Consider the following 20251-nt stretch of genomic DNA (forward strand, 5'->3'; position numbering starts at 1 on the left):
TATCAAATAAGGGTCGGGATTTTTTCTATATTAATATTCTAAGGTTTTAGTAACACAGATAAAGAAATTTTTTCAGATCATTTAAAATTGACCGTGTCCCTTACTGACAATTCCCAGGGTGGTGTTGATAGTGTTAGGGCCTGATCGTGCATGCACACACACACACACATGTGCGTGTGTGTGTACACACTATGTTCAGATTGAGTATAAAATAATTTAAGCAGTTAGCAGCGGGACTTGCTGAGGCTGGCAAGACAAGCAGTGCTTGTGACTGTTGAAATGTACATTGTCTTTTGAATTAATCATGGTAGGTTTTGAAATATTCATAATTTAATCTAGGTTAGCTCTGATCTACAAGTGCTGTAGTATTTTGCCAAGCCCTCATACTGAGTGTAATTGAGCAGTGGTGTAAAGGCTGCTGAGAAGATGAAATTGCTGCCATTATGACCTAGTGGAGAAGACAGAGAAGAAGTATAGCTAGATAAGAAGGAAACTCAAATTAAAGTTGCAGCCGGAAATTGCTTGTAAATAAAGATGAATGGAGGCAGAAATCCACAGACACTGCCAACAAATTCATCATACAATTAAAGGCTGAAACAGCAAATTAGGAACTGTCAGCCACCTAACCAGCCACTCACACAGTGTCTCTTGTATGCTGCCTTATACACACACATGCCCTCTTTCTCTTCTTCAGCTACATTTTTGAGTTCCATTAGTTGGTGAATCTATTCAATGCATGCCTTTAAAATGACAAAGCTACCTTCTTGGTTTTGCAGCTTGGTACCTGCTTCATCTGAACTTGCATTCTTTCACTCATTAATATTTATTATTAATAATTATTATTTGTATTGTTTGTAGAACCTAGAAGCCTTAGTTGTGGGCCATGGGGGCAGATCTTCAACTGATGTAAGTTATCCTACCTCCATTGACTTCAGTGCAGCTAGGACAAGTTTACTCCAGCTGAGAATCTGCCCTTAATTTTTAAAGGAAAGAAGACTGTAGGAAGGAGGAGGGGATCAAAAATCCATATTAAGAGGAAATGGTTCAGCAAACTTTAACTCAGATGAAATTTCCACAGTATGGGGCCAATCCTACCCACAAGTTTCTGAGCAGATTTTAAAACGCTAACAATTTATTCAACATGAAATGAAGAAGAATTCAGAAAACAGCTTGTATTCTCATAATCTTTCACTTGACTAGAGTCTCAGTAACTTTTGTCCTCCTGTAACATCATTTTACCCCATGCTGCTGGGAGATTGTTTTATGTTGGATAGGACGTGTCGTTACTTTTGGAAGCGAGTTTTTGCTGAAAGAATATTATTTCTGGCTCATGGAGTTATTTTTAAAACTAAAAATATCAATTTAATGGACTCGCATGAAGCAAAAGCCACCAAGATAGGTTGCACCACACAGAAATTGGTTTTTAACAGTTGGACTCAGGGGCTAATTCACATTTACCCTGAGGTCCATTTACACTGTTAGTGGCGTCTGCACACAAACATAGTTAAAGCAATGAGGCAGCGGTCTAGCATAACAAGGGTGAGTGCTTGGAGTAAGTACAATACACTAAGACTGGAGTTTTCAAAGTTATTTAGCTATCTAATTTGCCATTGAAGGGTTTAATTGAACACTTTCACCTTGGCACTGAAGAAAATTTCCAAAGGTGTAGGACCTTTGGGCCATGCCTAAATGTTAGCCAGCGTAGGCATGGGCAAGAGTTAGGTGGCCAACAGTTACTTCAGACTGGATAGGGGAGCACCCCCCCAAGAATTAGGCAAGTGAAAGTTAGGCTTGGTCTGGGTGCAACCAACTTATGAGGGAGAAATGCCAGTTGGCTCAAGATCAACTTCCCATTGGAAACTGCAGCTTAGTTCCAAAAGGGATAGCAGCTGGGAGAGGAAGTCCAGTGACAAAAGCGATGCTGGATGGGTGCAGTGGGCTAGTTCAGTGGTGGGCAGCTGGGGAGACAGGTTGAAGGGGATGCTGGAGGATAGATGGGTGGGGTGCTGGTGGTGTCGGGAGACAGGAGTGTGGGATGCTTTGGCATGACAGGTTAGGGAGTAGTTGGGTCACTGCATCCTTTATTGGCAAGTCAGGCACTTGGCAAAGCCATTTTGGAAATTCCAGCCAGAGTCTCCTTAAAGATGCTAAGGAGGGAACTTGGAAGCATTGGTGCTCCCTTCCCTGAGGGGCAGCAGGCTGTTTCATTCCGCGCACGTTATTGCTCTGAACATTATAGCCCACGGAACATTCCATTTCTAAAACCCCACAGAGAGTTGAGATCCAAAGTACCTTGCTGTGTGGAATCTCTCTTCTTTCAGTGTTTAGAGGAGCTGCAGCTAATTTAATGAAGTCCCTCTTGCATCAGTATCGGAAGAAAAAGCAGGCAAGAGATCTTGGCTTTCTTATCCTCTCTGTGCTGTAAGGATTCATCCAAAGTCCATTGTGGTCAACATCAAGGCTCCTGTTGTCTGCGGGGGGCTTTGGGTCAGGCCTATAGTCTGAATGTGGCTGCACCTCGCAGCAGTGGAAGGTTGTATCTGTGGTGGGGGTAAGCTTAGTGCACTTTTCATGTTCATTATCAAAGCAAACCCTCCAGACTTTCCAAGCTGAGTTTTAAAGCAGAAACCTGTCCTGGGTGCTGCTGTCAGCTCTGGCACTGGCTCCTCATGTAACCCACTGGGGCAACTTGCTCCATCCCATCTACGCTATTAAAATGGAGATAATGATCCACACCCACACTTGTAAAGTGCTTAAGGATCTATGGATAAAAAACTGCTAGTGTGACACGCCCTAACCCCCCCCTCCCCGCCGAGTGTGTTACAGCTCCCCCTCTATGCCTGATCCACAGGGGATGTCTGTCAAAGTCCCAGCTATGGGAAGTGGCTCTTTAACTTAAGCCATAGGGACTCTCATTTTCAATCCCTGGTATCTGCCAAGACAGCGGCCGTAACACAAGTTGCGGCTTATCTGGGATTTGAACTGCTGTGGGGCTTGAATCCGCAGGATGAGCTTTCCCTGTTCAGGGGAAGCACATAACTCGCTAGCCAGTGTGTATCGCGTCTCCCCTCTGCCTGATGCACAGATGAGATGGGTGGCATTGAACTTTATTTGAATGTCTCAATAAGGCATATAAATGTCTAAGGAATCAGATGCAAATCCTGTTCTCACCTCTCCCCTTTGCTGAATTTTTTTTTTTCCTAGCCAAGTGCCATGGTTGGAGCTTATTTTAAGAAAAAGTGATGTTTTGGGAGATTATAATCTTCCTTCCATGTAATACATGAACAAACTAGCCAATTTATCTTAATAAACTGGAGGAGGAATCGGAACAAGCTCAGAAGAGCCAAATTTTTATCAGTTTCTTAGTAACACAATACTGAGAGGGCTATAGAACGGCCCATCACATACTGCAATGTTAAATTTCAGGCAGGCTCAGAGAGAAGAACCTGTCTGGAGATGGGATTTGTATATCTCAGTTCAGTTGATTTTATTTTTTCTATTCAGTGGCCAGAGGAAATCCATGAACAGATTCTTTAGGACTTAGGAAAAAAATGATGGTGTTGGTTAAAATCATAGGTAATAAATTAAATGAGAAGAAGGTTCTAGTGGTGAGGATATAATTTTAATTAGTAAACTGAAGAGATCAGGAGAGGAATTTCCAGCTAGAATGATAACATCAGTTAGCATAAGTTAATAAGATTATTGTGATTATTAATCAGCCTCACATTTGAAATTAAAAAAACACGTATTCAATCTATTAAAGGGAGCATCTTAGATCGTAACCGAGGTGCTCAGAATCTGTCATTTACCAGAAATATTAACCTGTTGTGAGAGATTGAGTTAGAAAGGTTTCAGAGTAGCAGCCGTGTTAGTCTGTATTCGCAAAAAGAAAAGGAGTACTTGTGGCACCTTAGAGACTAAAATTTATTTGAGCATAAGCTTTCATGAGCTACAGCTCAAGCTCACGAAAGCTTATGCTCAAATAAATTTGTTAGTCTCTAAGGTGCCACAAGTACTGCTTTTCTTTTTGAGTTAGAAAGAAGCTTTTGTCTGCAAAGTTGTGGGCAGATCTAATGCAAAGTGCATTAGAAAAAATCTGTTCGTTGCTTCTTTGTTTGAAAAGGGATTTGAAGTTAAACTCACTTTTGTGTTGGCTTTTCTACATTACATGTAATGGCTCCTCCTTTCCCCACTCTTTCCTGAAAGTGATTGCCAAGCTTTCTGATGGTGATTCCACATTCAGATGCAATCAGAGATGCCTTTTTTCTCCATTCAAATGAGTAAGGAGGGACTTCAGAGTCTCAGGGCTTGGCTATATTAGAAAAATTGCACTGGCATAATGAAATCTATTTGAAATCATCATAATTAAGAGTGCAAACCTCTAATGTAGAGGCACTCAAACTGGCTTAACCCTCACTTAAATTGGTTTAGCTCATGCTGGTGAAGTACTAATTTAAGTTAGGGTTGACCGATTTGAGTAGGTTTTCACAGGCTTAATTTTTAAAATCAGTTTCCTTAAACCAGTAGAGCTCTTCTACTGTAGCTCAGGTCTGAGGCTTCCTCATGTTCCTGCACTATTCAGGTCTCCTGGATCTCTTTGCCAGATACCTTGAGCAACGGAAGGAAAGCGAGGGCCATGTACTTCAGATGTAGCAAAGTGTGTGTTTTATTGGGAGGGCTGGAAATGTTTGAGAGAGACTCTGCATCACTGAGAGTATGTATAATGGCCCCCACGTATTTCATAGCAGGGCCACCATGTCTGATTCTGATTGTGTAGTGGTGTCTATCAGGAGTGACTCTGTGGAATTAGACAGGCATTAAACTAGGTAGTGAGATCAGAATTAGACCGGTTTCTTGACCTCTCTGTGCAGCACCGGGCACGGTTTTGGTCCTATATAAATAAATACTATAAAAGTAATGAGTACGCTTTGCAGTTCACTTTTAAAGAGCCAGGAAGGCGCCTGAGGGTGCCTGCGCAACCCGCATAAAAATCAGTGAGAAAATTCCCAAAGACTTCAGTGGGAGTTGGATCAGGCCTCAAGATCAAGAGGCGGTGTAAAGGCCAAGGCTAACACTTCCGTTTCAGAGACAAAAGGAAAACAATTTATCTTGCCGTGCGGAATCTTTCAGGCCTGGGATGAGAAATCAGGGATCTAGTACCAGCTCTCCTACAGCCTAAAGGTATCTCCTCTAGCATAGTTTTTGTGCTGTAGTTTTCCCCAGCTGGCTGCAAAAATTACCTTGCCTGGGTATTGTGAGATTTAATTTAATGTCTATAAAGCACTCTCTCTGCTCCTTGGATCCGAGGTGCTATAGAAGTGTAGCACATTGGATTTTCATTTGATGAAGAGTGAACTTATGCAAATGGTGTTTAAGAATGAATGTCCCCAGACTGAAAAATGCTCCCTTAGCACTAGGTTGAATCATCAATTAAATTTGCATGGTGCTCAATAATGAAGGCTTCCCAGCGCTCTCAGAACATAAACAAAAAACTCATTAAAATTAATACGTCTTTCCCAGGAACTCTAGAAAACAAAACCTTAAGCATAGGACAAAGTGTTTCATGGGCCCAGAGCAGCAAAAATAAAGAGTAAGGGTAAAATTTTCAAAAGCATCCAGGTGACATAAGTTTTTATAAGTTGCATTTGCAAAGCAGACTTAAGGCCAGATTTTTAAAGGTATTTAGGTGCCTGACTCCCATTGATTTCAATGGGAGTTGTTCAGTGCCTAAATACCTTTAAAGCCTGGCCCTTGGGAGCTTAAGTCTCATTGAAAGTTGGTGGCTCCTAAGTCACTTCTGAAAATGTTATCCCAAAGCTATTTTACTCCTCTGCAACCTTAAAACCAGCCCGTTTCCCCCATTTATTCTTACTCTAGATACGCTGCCCTTGGTCAAGCATCAGTAGCATAGTACGGGGCCCAGTGTTCTATGGAAAAGTTAAACCTTGATCCACAGGCTGACAACTAGCCAGCTCAGAGAGCCATGGGTAAGCTAGACTTCCCATCCCCTGCTCTCCTGGCTCGTGGAAACTGGGAAGTGGTGTTGCAGTAGTATAATGCAACTGTCACCCAGGTGTGCGTTAGCGTTTCCAGGTCAGAATAAGCAAGGAAAGGTCACCGTCTGAACGTAAAATCCCCTTCATCAGCTGGCTAATGGAGAGGGAGGGTGGCCTAATGGTCAGGACTCTAACCTGGGACTTGGATGATCCCAGTTCAAATCCCTGCTCCACCACAGACTTCCTGTGTGTTCTTGGGGCTAGATCTGCAGAGGAAATTTGCAGTGCCTGCCTTCCGGGGAATCCATAGCCCATGGGGTCCTAAGGGTGAGCTAGGAGAAGCGCTAGAGTTGCAGGACTTTAGTGCCTGTGTGCATGCACAGTGATAGAAAAGTAGGGGACTTTACCAGCAGAAATTAGGCACGGTGGAAATTTAGGTGCCTACAGGGTTACGTGGCAGCTGAGTAGGGGTTTTGAGGATCTAAACTTTGGATTTAGATGCCTAAACCTCAGGGTTGATTTGATTTAAATACGTCATGATTTAAATCACTAGTCAGGAAGACTCGATTTAATCACGGATTTCTACATAAAAGTGCATCCTTGCTGATTGTTATAACCTTAATACATATTCCTCACAACTCAGAGATAGATGTAGGTTTCATTTTTAGAAGGTACACACTATTCATTTTTAAAGTGATTTATTTTGAAAACTTTTCAGATTAGATTTACAGCTATATCAGAAAATGAATGATTGTTTGGTTATTTCATTTACCGAAGGTAATTGAAACAGATAGTTCACCTCCCAATGACTTCATAAATATCTCCAATTCAACAGGTTAATCATTAATATTTGGAGGATTTTCTTGCCATGCTGTATTAGGAGTAGAACATCACCAGACAGACTTTTAAATTGTTTTATTTGACTAAAACAACAATGTTACATATTCTGGATTTTTTTCTTCAATGGCAAACATATAATATATTAACAAAAGCATATGCATTTTTGAATTTAGTTAAAGATTCAAGTTTTTTAAAATCAGGTTTGTTTTTGTTAAAATTGTTTTGAACTAAAATAGTTAAATGAAATATTAAAAAAAAAAAAATAAATCAGCTATGTCAGCCTGGTCAACATGAGAAACTTAAAATATTGGCTTCTGCAGCTAACTCATTTGTCTTCACCTTCATTTTCCTGTTTGTTCATAATCTGGAAAAGAAAAACAAGTTTTCCTGCTTTTTCAGGCCCCAAATGATTTCTCAGTTTCGAATGAATTAGTCCAAAGGAAGAAAATATTCTTTCTACACTGGCAGAAGAAGCTACTGCTGTTAAAAGTGAGATTATCACTCAGGAGATTCTGATAATCATATGGAATCCAAGTACTTAAGTGACTTCCACCAGTTCTCTGGTCTGACTTTTTTTAAAACATCATCAGCAAACATATATTTCTTGAATGGTTCTTATTCCCAAATTGGGTCTCTTTTACGGCCTGCTGCCATTATAGGTTTTCCCTTCTAGTGAGAGAATGGTATGGTAGATCTCAAATCAATGAAGGCTACACTCAGGAAGACCTCAAGACTTCTGGAATATTCTGCTCAAACGGTTTCACTTTTGTTTCTACTGCCTGTCCCTCCCTTCTCACATTTATCTCCAGACTTCTTCTCCTTGTGCGGATCTATTCCGTCCCCAACAATCTTCTATTCATTGAACATTTTTAAACTTTGCACTTCTAGAGAGAGGTAAGGGATTGACTCTGTGTACACAAATTTCCAGAGGAACAGTAGGGTTGAGATCTGTTATTTCTCACCTCTATATATTATTGATTTATTTATTTAAAAACATTTTTGCTGTTAACATGCGTGTTATCTCTGGAGACACAAATCCACAGTTTGAGAACTGCAAACCTTAGCATCTCTGATGGTATCTTCCAGACTGAGCACTGAGTCCCCAGTAGGTAGATAGAAAGATTAACCTAAATAATCTATACAGAAGCCCCTGGAACCCCATAACATTGGGTCCCAAGTCCATGAACTATTGGAACTCATTTACAAAATTTTTCTTCAACATTACATGAATATATTGTCTCATACTATAGAATTAGAATTTATAATCCCTATTCCATGATGAGATATCTTTGAGCTATAATGTATCTTAATTAAAACTATCTTTAGATAAATAGTTTTTTTCCCCTCAAAAAGTATAAAAAAAAATCCAATTTAAATAAAAAAATCCGATATATTTTTAAATCATTGATTTTTATCCATTCTGCTAAAGTGTCAGGTGGGTGTCTAGATCCCTTTGTGGATCTAGCCGGGGGTGGGCAAACTTTTTGGTCTGAGGGCCAAATGGGGGTTGCGAAAGTGTATGGAGGGCCGGGTAGGGAAGGCTGTGCCTCCCCAAACAGCCTGGCCCCCGCCCCCATCTGCCCCCTTCCACTTCCTGCCCCTGACTGCCCCCCTCAGAACCCCCGACCCATTCAACCCCCCCTCCGCTCCTTGTCCCCTGACTGCCCCCTCCTGGGACTCCTCTGTCCCTAACCGCCCCCCCCGACCTCACCCCCTATCCAACACCCCCTGTTGTCTGTCTCTTGAATGCCCCCCCAACCCTATCCACACCCCCGCCCCTGAGACCACACCTCCATCCAACCCCCCCTGCTCCCTGTCCTCTGAGTGCCCTGACCCCTATCCACACCCCCGCCCCATGACAGCCCCCCTGGGACTCCCACACCTATCCAACCCCCCCTGCTCCCCGTCCCCTGACTGCCCCCAGGACTCCCTGCACCTTATCCAACCTCCCTGCTCCCCACCCCCTTACCATGCTGCTCAGAGCAGCAGGAGCTCACAACCCTGCTGGAGCCAGCCATGCCGCCCGCGCTGCCCGCTGGGAGCTCAGCGGCCAGGCAGGACAGTCCCATGGGCCGTAGTTTGCCCATCTCTGATCTAGCCCCTAGGTCTCTGGGCTTCAGCTCCTCATCTATACAATGGGGATAACGGCCCTTTCTCACAGGGGGGTTGTGAGGATAAATACGTTAAAGATGGCAAGGTGCTCAGCTACTACAGTAATGGAGGCCAGATAAACGCCTAAGATAGATCATCTAATGTGCAGGTTTCAGAGTAACAGCCGTGTTAGTCTGTATTCGCAAAAAGAAAAGGAGTACTTGTGGCACCTTAGAGACTAACCAATTTATTTTAGCATGAGCTTTCGTATCTGATGAAGTGAGCTGTAGCTCACGAAAGCTCATGCTAAAATAAATTGGTTAGTCTCTAAGGTGCCACAAGTACTCCTTTTCTTTTTTCATCTAATGTGCAAGGACCGTGGCAGGCTACAGACCAAAATGGCCCTCTGGAGCTGCTCTCCCAAGTCACAAAGCCGAGAATAGCACTGTACCACATGTGTGTTCCCATCGCTGAGGAAAACATGTCCTGCCTCAACCCAATTTAAATGTTCTGCATAAGCCTTCAATATCAACTCGTAATACCTGGTCTGTTGAGTTTCAAATGCCTCTCAACAATGCATTAGTACATGGGTCTAGTGCAGGAGCAGTAGTGTGGTTAACTACAAATAAGTCCACAATCCTGACAACCAGTTTTCTCTTTCCCAAATACTGCAAAAGAGTTCGTATGAATTGGTTAGCCTGAAATATAAAGCATTAGAACGGAGCACAAACTGGTAATCCAGGTGGGATTTGGTTGTTATATTTTGTTTAGAAAAATAATAAAATAAGGAAATAGAAGGTTTAGCTTCAGATGTGTCTAAAGACTCAGAAGAGTTTGGATTTCTTTTTGAGATCTGGATTGGCACCTTACAGTCAATTCCGAGTAAGGAGCAGAGTATATTAAAAATTGCAGTGAGGGCTGACTTTTGCCTCTGAAGAACACTCTCTTGCCAGTTTCTGGGTAATGTGGTTCTTATTCTCCAACATGCGTAGTACTTTCTACCTGCAGTGAAATCTCTCCTGGACTACTACTTAAATCTTGAATACAGTATGACGCATGAGTAATGGAGTGTCAAGCTCCACTGGGTTTCTTTTGAAATACGGGATGCAGTCCAATGAGGATGGATCGAGGTGAAGTGGTGTGGAAAATAGGCATAGATTCTCCCAGTCAAAATAAGTCAGATCCCCACAAGAAAACGGGCATTTCCCAGTTATTGGACGCAATTAAAGAAGTGGATATATTGGTCATCTCCCTAATATTTAATGTAAAGTAAGAAGCAGTTTTTCAGCCCAATCGCAAAGGGATTTCTGGTTTGTCTTGCTGATATATGTAAAAATGCAAAACTTCAAGTAAGGAGATTTTACAAGCTTTGATAATATGTTCAGTAGCGCTGAATTTAGTGATTGCATTATAACTCTTATTGGACAGTGCTATACCCTTCTGTGCCAATTCATAATGACCTTGCTTCTCAGAATGATAGAGAGAGATGTCATTTACCCCTAAGCCGACATTCTCAATCCCTTTAGGATGGGAAATGGAGGAACTGTGAATCATTACAGTGTCTTCATTCCCCTATTAGTCAATTCAGTTGAATAAGATGGCTAAAGAGTGAGTGGGAATATGAAGTAGCTGGTGGGACTGAAAGGAAGTACTGTATACCACTCAATAGTGGTGGAAATGCTTTTACCTCTCTGGATTGGTCCTTTCTTTAGCAATTATCACACTGAGCTCTGACCTTTGCTGATTTCTGTAATATCAGTGGTGATCTGCACATATCTTTAAGGTCCTCTGGATAATCTCTTCTTTGTGCTTTCACTGTTCCCTATCTACGGCATGATCACAGGTATTCCTCATGAAAAACTCATGTACAGTTATGAGAAGGCCTGTCTTCTTCATCTGTTATTAATCAGCTTGTGCTAAGCATCTTTTAGTTATTTGCCTCCTCCTAAGTGAGATAAAAGTTTTCCAAGAACTAATCTTCTCCACAAACTTTTATATGCAACATAAGGTGGAATTTTCAAAAGAGCTCAGCACTGGCCTAACTTTGTTCCTGTTGAAGTCAGTGATAATACTCCTGTCAACAGGTCAACACCGAGTGATGCTGAAAATCCCAGTGTTTACTTGCAACAAGGGCTTGCCCACATGAGGAGGTTGCAGTGGTTTAAGTGAGTGTGTTTTTTAAAGTGTGATGTAGACGCTCCTATTTCAGCTTAAACCAGACTTATTTTGACTTTGCTGCAGTTGATTAGGAACAGGGTTCAATTACATTGAAATAAGCCACATACACCAAAATTAAGTGTCTGTGCAGGAGTTTGGACTGATTTAACTAGAAAATTAGATATATATTTGGGCTTCCGGAGTTTGGACTTCAGGCCCTAGCAATAATAATTGAGCTAAAGCATATTCGAATCCAGTTCTGACCAGAAGATGGCAATCTTGATACACAGGTGAAGTCTAGTAGTTAAGACATTTTTTTTTTTTTTTTTTTTTTTTTTTTGCAGAGATGGAAAATCTGCATGTTTCCTTCTGTTAATTTGAAAAATATACCCTCTTAGCAAGATGAGGGTAAGTGCTAATGATAAAATACACACATTTTTAGTGGCAATTGCCCCCAACAAGCAAACACAACTAGAAAATTAGAAGTGCACTTAGATTTATGACTCATTACACATTTCACAAGGTTCATCTGGTAATGATTTAAGACCAAATGTTTTGAAATTCATGACTCTTTCCAGCCATAATTATAACACTAAAAGGGTAATAAGACAACAGGTACTAATAGTGTCACATTAGCCAGCCTGCTCTGTAAAATAAAGCTAGAAGCATAATGATGCCATTAAGACCAATTTTTATTATTTGAGCTTATATCTAAAGAACTTCACTCTTTGTTCAGATTTCATGATTAGCATGTATGGGCGCGCTGAGGGGGAGCCTGTAAACTTCAGACTGAAGTCCTAAGAGGTTGCACAGCACTGTATATTGCCAGAGTTCATAATGATCTTTTGGGAAATAATATATATATGGCAAAAGCCATTTTCTCTCTAAGCAATAATCAGGATCCTACACTGTCTGCTTTTTCACTGACTTCCATGGGCCAAGAGCTCCCTAACAGAAATCAGTTTTGCCCCATATACAGAGACCAGTCAGAACAATTGTGTGGTGCCTTAATGAAGGTTGAGGTTATCTGGAGCTCGTCTCTATGTATCCAGAGACGATGAAGGGATATAACCTTCTGACAGAAACAGAGGGCCAAATTCATTCCTCTTTTAGCTTCACTGCAGTCAGTGGGATTGCACCAGGGATGAACTGGATTCTAAGTTCTTGGTGTACTGAGTGCACAGCAAGTGTGTTCTGGACTGCACTGTTCTCCATGAACACACTGGACTGCACTGTTCTCCAGTGGTGTCTCTGTGCAACATTACCTTCTGTTACTGAGTTTGCAGAGTGTCTATGTGCAGAATCCAGACAGGTGCTGTGAAGCTAGCTGTTGCTGAAGACAAGCATGCATTTTTAATTTCTCTCTTTTTAACAGGTCCTGTGTCATGGCTAGTGTGCGTATAGATATGAAGTTGAGAATATAAAAGTAAACCGAGGCCAAGTGCTGCTTTGTGGGAATATGTTGTGATCAGGATAGTCAATGGGATGTCACCATGTAGGAAGCCAACATTCTGTACTTGCTTATATGCCAGAAACAATGCCAACGAATGCATGTGACTGCTCCTACTCCTGTTTTAGCAACACTGTTTCATTAACTTTCCCGAAGACCCCAATACAACAGTGAGTTCTGGGCAAATGCAGGGGATCTGTCCTTGTGGACCTCATTAGGAGATCGTGACCTAGAACTGTAGATTTAACCCTGCATAATCTGAAACTCAGGGGCATTTGTGAGGGACAGATGTACTCATGTAGCTTAAAATTTTACACTAGGCTCTTCTGAGTCAATAGTCATTTAAAGCTGAAGGCCAGTGTCTTTGGATGAAAAGCATCACTGGTACACACTGAGTAAGAAAGCAAATGATAGGACGTGTATTGATTGCATTATCTTAATTCATGCTGCGTTACCTGTAAGCCACTGAAGTGCTTTAAGTCTGAGTATGGTAAATCAATTGAAAAGTCGTGTAACTCCCCCCCCGAAGTTGAGGTTGTTACATTTTCATCCTGTGCCCCAATAGGCAGGTGTGACTTTAATTCTGCATGCTGTCCCTTTGAAGGTGAGGGCTCGGATCACATCAGAAGAATGCTTAGTTGTTGATGATAGTAAGATCCACATGCAAAAACTATAAGGTAACGAGTCGTAAGTTCAGATGTACAGTGAAAATGTCAGTGTTCTGTCTAGTTGCAACAGTCTTTGCACAAAAACTTTGTGAGCAAAGAGTGCCCTATGGAACCAGTCTGACAATAGACCCTGGGATGACATTAGCTGTTACTTTCTTTCATACCAGTACAATGCAATCACTTGTTTTTGTTCTTGTGCAGTGAAATATTCCCTTGTAGCTCAAATTCAAATCGGAAAAACATCAAAGTTAATATGAAACAAAATGGAAGGCACTGCAAATATCTGGAGAAAATAGATACATTACTTTGTAGCCACCCCTCTCATGCCAAAATTGCAACGCCACAGAAGTCAGGAAGCCACGCTGGGCTCTTTGTACCCCCTTGGATGGGTAGATTAAAAAGGCTTTCAGATGAAAAACAAAGTTTTCTTCCTGCTGCCATACTTTAAGGAATAAAAAGCTAATGTAAGGACATGGAGTGTTATGAAGCATGAAATTCTATAAATATTTATGCTGAACTACAAAAAAAAGTTGACAATTCTTATTTTCTTGACATATTGGGGTCATTTGTTGTTTTTGACCCCTGGAATTGAAGCACACGTGGAGTGGTACCTCTTTGGAATGACTCTTGACTATTGCTAGCCCATCCTGTTGTACTTGCAAGTTACAAGAGAATTTATTTCATAGCCACTTTTGAATACAGACGTTAAACTTTACACCGTGTTTAAAAAAAAAAAAGTAGTCTTACAAGCTGCCAGTTATGCTTATTCAATTTGTACACCCTGACAACAAGCTACTAAATTTAATGTTTTCATGAGGCATATTAAATGTATACAAGTTAGTTGCTTAATTTAATTTATTTGCAAACTCTGAGTCTGAGTTCATTTTTGGAGGAACAGATTTCATTCAGGTTACTTTTTTATTATGTGCACTTGCCTTTGAATGCAAAACATTTTAAAACACATTTAATTTTAACTTCATTTTGGGGCCAAATTCTCTATTGTTCCTTTCCTGTACCAGGCTAAGGTGGATCTAAGACACCTTTGTACTTTTCATATTCTAGCACCAGCCCCCAGCACAAGCTACAGTAGCCCCATGCTACTTTGTTATGTTGACTGATAAGATTTATATGCAGTGTTGTTGTAGCTGTATTGGTCCCAGGATATTGGAGAGACAAAGTGCGTGGGGTAATATCTTTTGTTGGGCCAACTTCTGTTGGAGAGAGAGACCATCTTTCGAGCTTACACAGAGCTCTTCTTCAGGTCTTGGGAGCCTCCACCTCTGCAGAGGCCTAGGACTCTACGTCTGAGCTTGAGTCTGACATATTTGCATGTAGACAGAAGAGGGGTTTGGACTCAAGCCTGAGTCTGAGCTCTGGTCTACACTACAGAATTACTTTGGTATAACTATGTCGCTCAGAGGTGTGAATAATCAACACCCCTCTGTGACATAGTTATAAGTGCTGGTGTAAACAGCGTGCTCTCAGTGAGAGAGCTTCTCCCACCGACGTAGCTACGGCCTCTCGCGGAGGTGGATTAACTAAGGCTATGTCTACACAGTGCACCTTACAATGGCATGGATGTGCCCCTGCAGCCGCGCCGTCATCAGGCATGCTGTGTGGCTGCTCTTCATCGCTGGAAGAGAGTGACAAAATCAAACCACCCCCAATGAGGGGCGGTAGCTTCGTCGATGGGAGCACGGCTCCCGCCAGTGAATCGCTGTCCACACCAGTACTTTTCGTCGCTAAAACTTCTGTCGTTGTTGGGGGGGAGGGTGGTTGTTCCACACCCCGAGTGACAAGTTTTAGCGATGAAAGCGCCAGGGCAGACGTAGCCTGAGATGACGGGGGAAGCTCTTTCCCATTGGCTTAGAGCGTCTTCATTAAAGCTCTCCAGCGGTGCAGCCGCATCAGTGCAGCGTTTTACATGTGGACCTGCCCTGAGCCTGGGTTTACATTGCAGGGTAGACGTACCCAGAGTAGGGATGTGAAAGGTTAACCGGTAAACATTAGGCTTACCCGTTAACTGACTTTAAACGTTAAGCCCAACGGCCCCGTGCCAGCCAGAGGGACCCCAGCCCAGGCTGGGCTGCACTGGCCAGCCAGCCAGAGGGACCCCATCCCAAGCTCCCGCCACGGCAGGCCATCCGGAGTGATTTCGGTTAATGGTTAACTAGTTAAATTATATAATTTTAACCGGTTAATTTTGTAAACCGATATTTACATCCCTAAGCCAGAGTGTCACAGCTAAGGTGAAACAGATTGTTGAGCATAAATAGTTAACACATTTCAAGGGACCATTCAAGGTGAAGTGGCCTCTTAACACCCCTCCAGTCATGGATAGGAGAAAGCTGGGGCTGGGGATTAGTGGGTTCTTGTTTGTTGTAATAAGCCATAAATCCAGTGTCTCTGTTCATTCCATGATTTTTAGTGTCTAGCAAAGTTATGAATTTAAGCTCCCAGGCTCATCTTTGGAAGGTGTTGTGCAGGTTTCCTTTGAGGATGAGGACTGAGAGGTCAGATATAGAGTGATTGTTTTGTGGAAAGTGTTCACCCACAGGATATGGCGGTTTTTGTCTTACTGTTTTTCTGTGTGAGTTCATTTGAGAACATAGTGATGTCTGGTTTCACCCACGAAGTTGTTATTGGGGTATTTAGTGCATTGGATGAGGTACACCACGTGTTGTGATAGGCATGTGTAAGACCCAGGGATCCTGAAAGGTGTGTTGTGCGGGTGTTGATCATTGTAGCAATGGAGATGCTGGTTTTGCATCTGGTGTTCTGGCAGGGTGTGATGCTGCTTTGAGTTGATGTGTTCTGGTCCATGGGGAGCTTGAGTCTGATGGAGAGCTTAGTTTGAAGGCCAGAAGACTTTTATAGGCCAGTACATCACACAGCCGGAGTGCAAGTACACTGTCCATGTTTCTTTCTGCTCTCTCCCTCCTCGTCTGCCAGAGTCTGGGAAGAGAACTGGCACCAAGCCATTATATCAGTTCTGCACCAGACAGTGAACCTCTCTCTGCCTGGAAGATTCTATAGGGACCGTTTCTGCCTCCTTTACACTGCCAGTGTGATGTAAAAGGGCCTCAGCATAGGGCAGAATCTAGTCTTTAATCTTTAAAAATACCCTGTTATTCTCAGGGTTTCCAGTGTTGTGGTAAGTTACTATTCTATGCACATAAACCACTGCCATTATGTTATTAAAACAGAGATTTTAACGTAGAAAAGCCAAAAGATTCAGGGATCAGGTTCTTCCACTGCACAGTATGAGGAATTCCCATTGTGACAGGGAAGCACCTGCACTGAGATGTGGAACTCTGGGCGATTTACCCACACAGCCAGATCAATTGAGTCCTGGTAGCCACAACTTAGGAGTATGTAAAAAAAAAAACAAAAAACCAACAACCTTGGAGTGTCTCAGCAAACTGACTTAAGGGGCAAGAACACAGGAGCCTTGCAAGGAGGATCCTAGCTGAATTCAGGGGGAAGCTTAGGAGCAGAGTCCTGTTTGTTTCCAAAGGAAAAAAGCAGGAAGAGAGGAGCATATGAGGATACATACGGTGCTGAGCAGGGTGGGGATTTGGTATGTTTATATGAGCTACTTGCATCCTGCCTTGGGAGAGGTGCACCTTAGGGTCATTCTTCCTGGAGCACTTTTACCTGTCCTTCTTTTTGTGTGGTCTTCCACTACAGGCAGGCCACAAATACAGAATGAAAATGCCACACACGCTTGTTAAAGTTACGTAATTTCCTATTTATGCAATCTCAAATTTAAAAAAAAATAAATAAAATCAAGGAATTTGCCACTTGAGGCAACGCTACCATTCAAACTGAGCTTATTTAACTCTTTACCGTCCTCAGAATAACATCTAAACGCCCTCACACACCTACTCCTCACCTGAACAGCCACCGACCGCCCCTTTGCTTCAGCCATACAAACTTGCCCACAGTGCCTGGGGCCCCAGGCCTCAAAAACCACACCCACATGCAACCGTAACTGACCTCAGATTATTGTGTGTCGCAATAACAGGTTACCAACTTTGTAAATAAGTCTACCATGGCAGATGGGGAGAGCCACTTATTGCAGTAAACCCTTTATGGCACCCAGCCTTGAGACTCCGCTTCTTGGATGGCAGATCTGTTGGCTGGAGAGGCCAGGAAACATTGGTGCCAGTACTGGCTTCTCCTTGCAGTGGCTGAGCTTCACCGTGCATTTGAAGGGACTCTTTACAATAAACATTTTTATTTCCATCCAGTGCTCGGTGAAGTGTTCCTCAGTCTTGGTCACTAGAGCACATAATGTGTCTGTCTTGCTTATTTGGAAAACAAGCAGGTGCAAATTGGTCTGGAGAAAAGTCTTCCCACATGTCCAATTTACAGTGCTAATATTGAGAAGGATTCTTATGACTTGGAAATAACTTCAAGCTTTCCCCTTTTCTTTAATGATCCCTTACCCCAAATCCGCTTCTGCTTTGAGAGTCACTTTCAAACTGAAACATTTGTGGAGGACATTTCCATTTTTCATTAGTGTAGCATTGTACATTCTGATTTCAGCAAGCACACGGCACTGTCTGACAGTGAGTACATGTGTGTCTCACCAAGAGTTTTGAAAGTTGACTCCGAAATATACAAACCGTTCCTCAGTTTTGCAGGTTTCACTGTGTGGAAGGAAAAGAAAACAAATTAACTTTATAAGGGAAGTGGACTCAAGTGTGTGTAGTCTAATTATAGGCTTCTTTTACAGGTTGCCTGTCTAATACGGGTTCCTTCTGAAGTTGTAAAGCAGAGGGCTCAAGTTTCTCCTTCAACCAGTACCTTTCAAGTTCTTTCCAACACCTTATATCAAGAGGTAAGGTCTGATCAAGACTTGTGAATTATAGCCGCTTCCAACTGTTCTCCAAGTCCAGTGCTGTATGTTCCTAGCAACTCTCCAAAACTATCCTTTGGCTAAGAGTTATTGGCATGTTACATTGGAATAGAATGCTAGCGAGTTATGTTGCTTCTCTTCATATTTGGGGCATCTGCACCTGGAAACATGGGTTAAAATCCTCTAGTTTCTGTAATGCCTTATGCAGTAATTCAACTCTTTCAAATCAGTCTGCTGGTTCCATGGCCTCATTAGTAGCAGAGCTGCCTGTGCTACAGCTAAGGTTAATGAATTAAAGCATTTAAAGTTCTCATGGGATTTGCAGAAAGAAAATGTCATTAGCATAATGTTTATGGTACTGCATCCTTTCTGCAATGCTGAGACACATGCCTGGGACTGTGTTGGGTCCTTTACTTTCCCTTGTGTGTGATAGGCGGAAATGACATCCCCTGGGGAGATTACTTGAGCACCCATTGTCAGGGAAAGCATTTCACATGTGTCCCTGATGTTGACTCGCTCTCCATGGCAAGTCGTCCCTTAACCTGAAAGGTTGTATCAAGCCTGAGGCCTGTCACAAGAACCGAATCCCTTCCTGCAGAGTTGATTCTCTTTGTACCTCTATTCCAGGATTGAGTGAAGCAGGTTGGTGGTTGGAGCAAAGCCCCTAAGCTCTACATCCTGCATTTCCAAATATAAACAAGTTTCCACTAACGCCCTTTAATCCCCATAAGGATGTGTCTCCAGCGTTTCCTGGATACTACCCAGGAGCACGGGCCAAGTTTCCTCTGTGTCCTTTTAAGCCAATAGGATCCAGTCATCAGAGCATTGTGCTTCAATATCTGCTACTGACCAGGTATCTGGCTAAGAAATTCTGAGCCAGCAAACTCAGTTGATAGAAGAAATATAGGGCACGTGTCTGCATAAATGCTGGGGAAGAGAGTGATTTTAAGTTTCAAAGGTAGTGTTTGAGTGGCAGCTTAGACTCCAAACTATAAAAAGCTTTCCTTGATATTTCTGGAGTCTCCTTTTCCCAGAAATCAGGGCCCTGGAGAGGCTGACCAGCCAAGGACTATATTAAAACCCTTTCTGTGAAAGGTTGCACTCATCTTCCTCACATGCTTGTCAATACTGTGATTCTGGCTCTGTTCTGCTTTGCTCCGTAAATGTAGGTCAATGCATTAGTGGGGTAATGCACTCTATGAGGGTGTGACTAACGTGTTTTGCATTAATTGGTCCACTAGACCCAGCAGGGTCTACATGGACCAACACGTTAGTGCGCTTTAGAAATTGCACCTCTGTAGTGTGCATTGCTGTGCGACGTAGTCAAGCCCTAAAGTGTTGTGTGGAGGCTCTAATCTCTCTCTTCCCCCCCCCCCCCCCCCCTTACAGGTACATGCTTTCCCTGTCGCATCTTTTTCTACCTCCCATACTATCTATCAATCTTGGATATTTATTTGGCCTCCATCACCATAGTATCTGAATGCCTCACAATCTTTAATACATTTATCCTCACAACAGTGAGTGGGGCAGTACTATTATCCCCATTTTATGGTTAGGGAAACTGAGACACAGAGGCTAAGTGACTTGCCCTAATCACACAGTCTTTAGCAGAGCAGGGACTTGAACCAGGTCTCCCAAGTCCTAGGCTAGTGCCCTAACCACAGGACCTTCCTTCCTTTCTATAGTTGAAACTGGGCTAGCAGCATTGATATGCTCAGATCCACAGTTGTTGTTAAAACTGCTTCAGACATTGTGCAGGCAGGGCAGATGGAGTCCTAAACTTTACCATCTGAGATCCAAGATGGAGGAACTATAGAGCAGCCTTGCAAAAGTCTACTTGTTAACTTTCCTCATGACGGAAAATCCATTTCCAGACCCTTCCTCTCCCTTCCACCTTAAAAAAAAAACAACAACAAACAAACGGGGGAGGGGCTGTTGAGGAAAGGCTGAGTGGATACTTCCAGGCAAAGTCCTTTTACATTAGTTTGGAATATTTAATTTGTGGAATAGGCACCCAAGGTAATTTTTTCTTTTGCATGATTGTTAAATACTTTTGACCTACATTTTGAAAAAATATTTGCCAACTTCTGGGTGCTGAACTTGAGACACCTGTAAGTGGGGGTGGGGTGGTGGGGGATGACTGATTTTCTGAGGAAGAGCTCTGTACACTTCTTAAAATCAAGCC

General features: G+C 42.5%; 1 protein-coding gene across 3 annotated transcripts in view; it reads left to right on the top strand.

Annotated features, from left to right (window-relative positions):
• Positions 1–20251, top strand: part of SLC25A26 (solute carrier family 25 member 26) — a 146475-nt gene that overhangs the window by 22059 nt on the left and 104165 nt on the right. For all 3 annotated transcript variants that reach the window (XM_077821286.1, XM_077821288.1, XM_077821287.1), the window contains exon 4: positions 17944–18048. In XM_077821286.1, the coding sequence (XP_077677412.1) occupies positions 17944–18048 (105 nt within the window). The remainder of the gene's footprint in view (positions 1–17943; positions 18049–20251) is intronic.

This window comes from Eretmochelys imbricata, chromosome 7 (assembly GCF_965152235.1).
Source record: "Eretmochelys imbricata isolate rEreImb1 chromosome 7, rEreImb1.hap1, whole genome shotgun sequence".
Taxonomy (NCBI): Eukaryota; Metazoa; Chordata; order Testudines; family Cheloniidae; genus Eretmochelys; species Eretmochelys imbricata.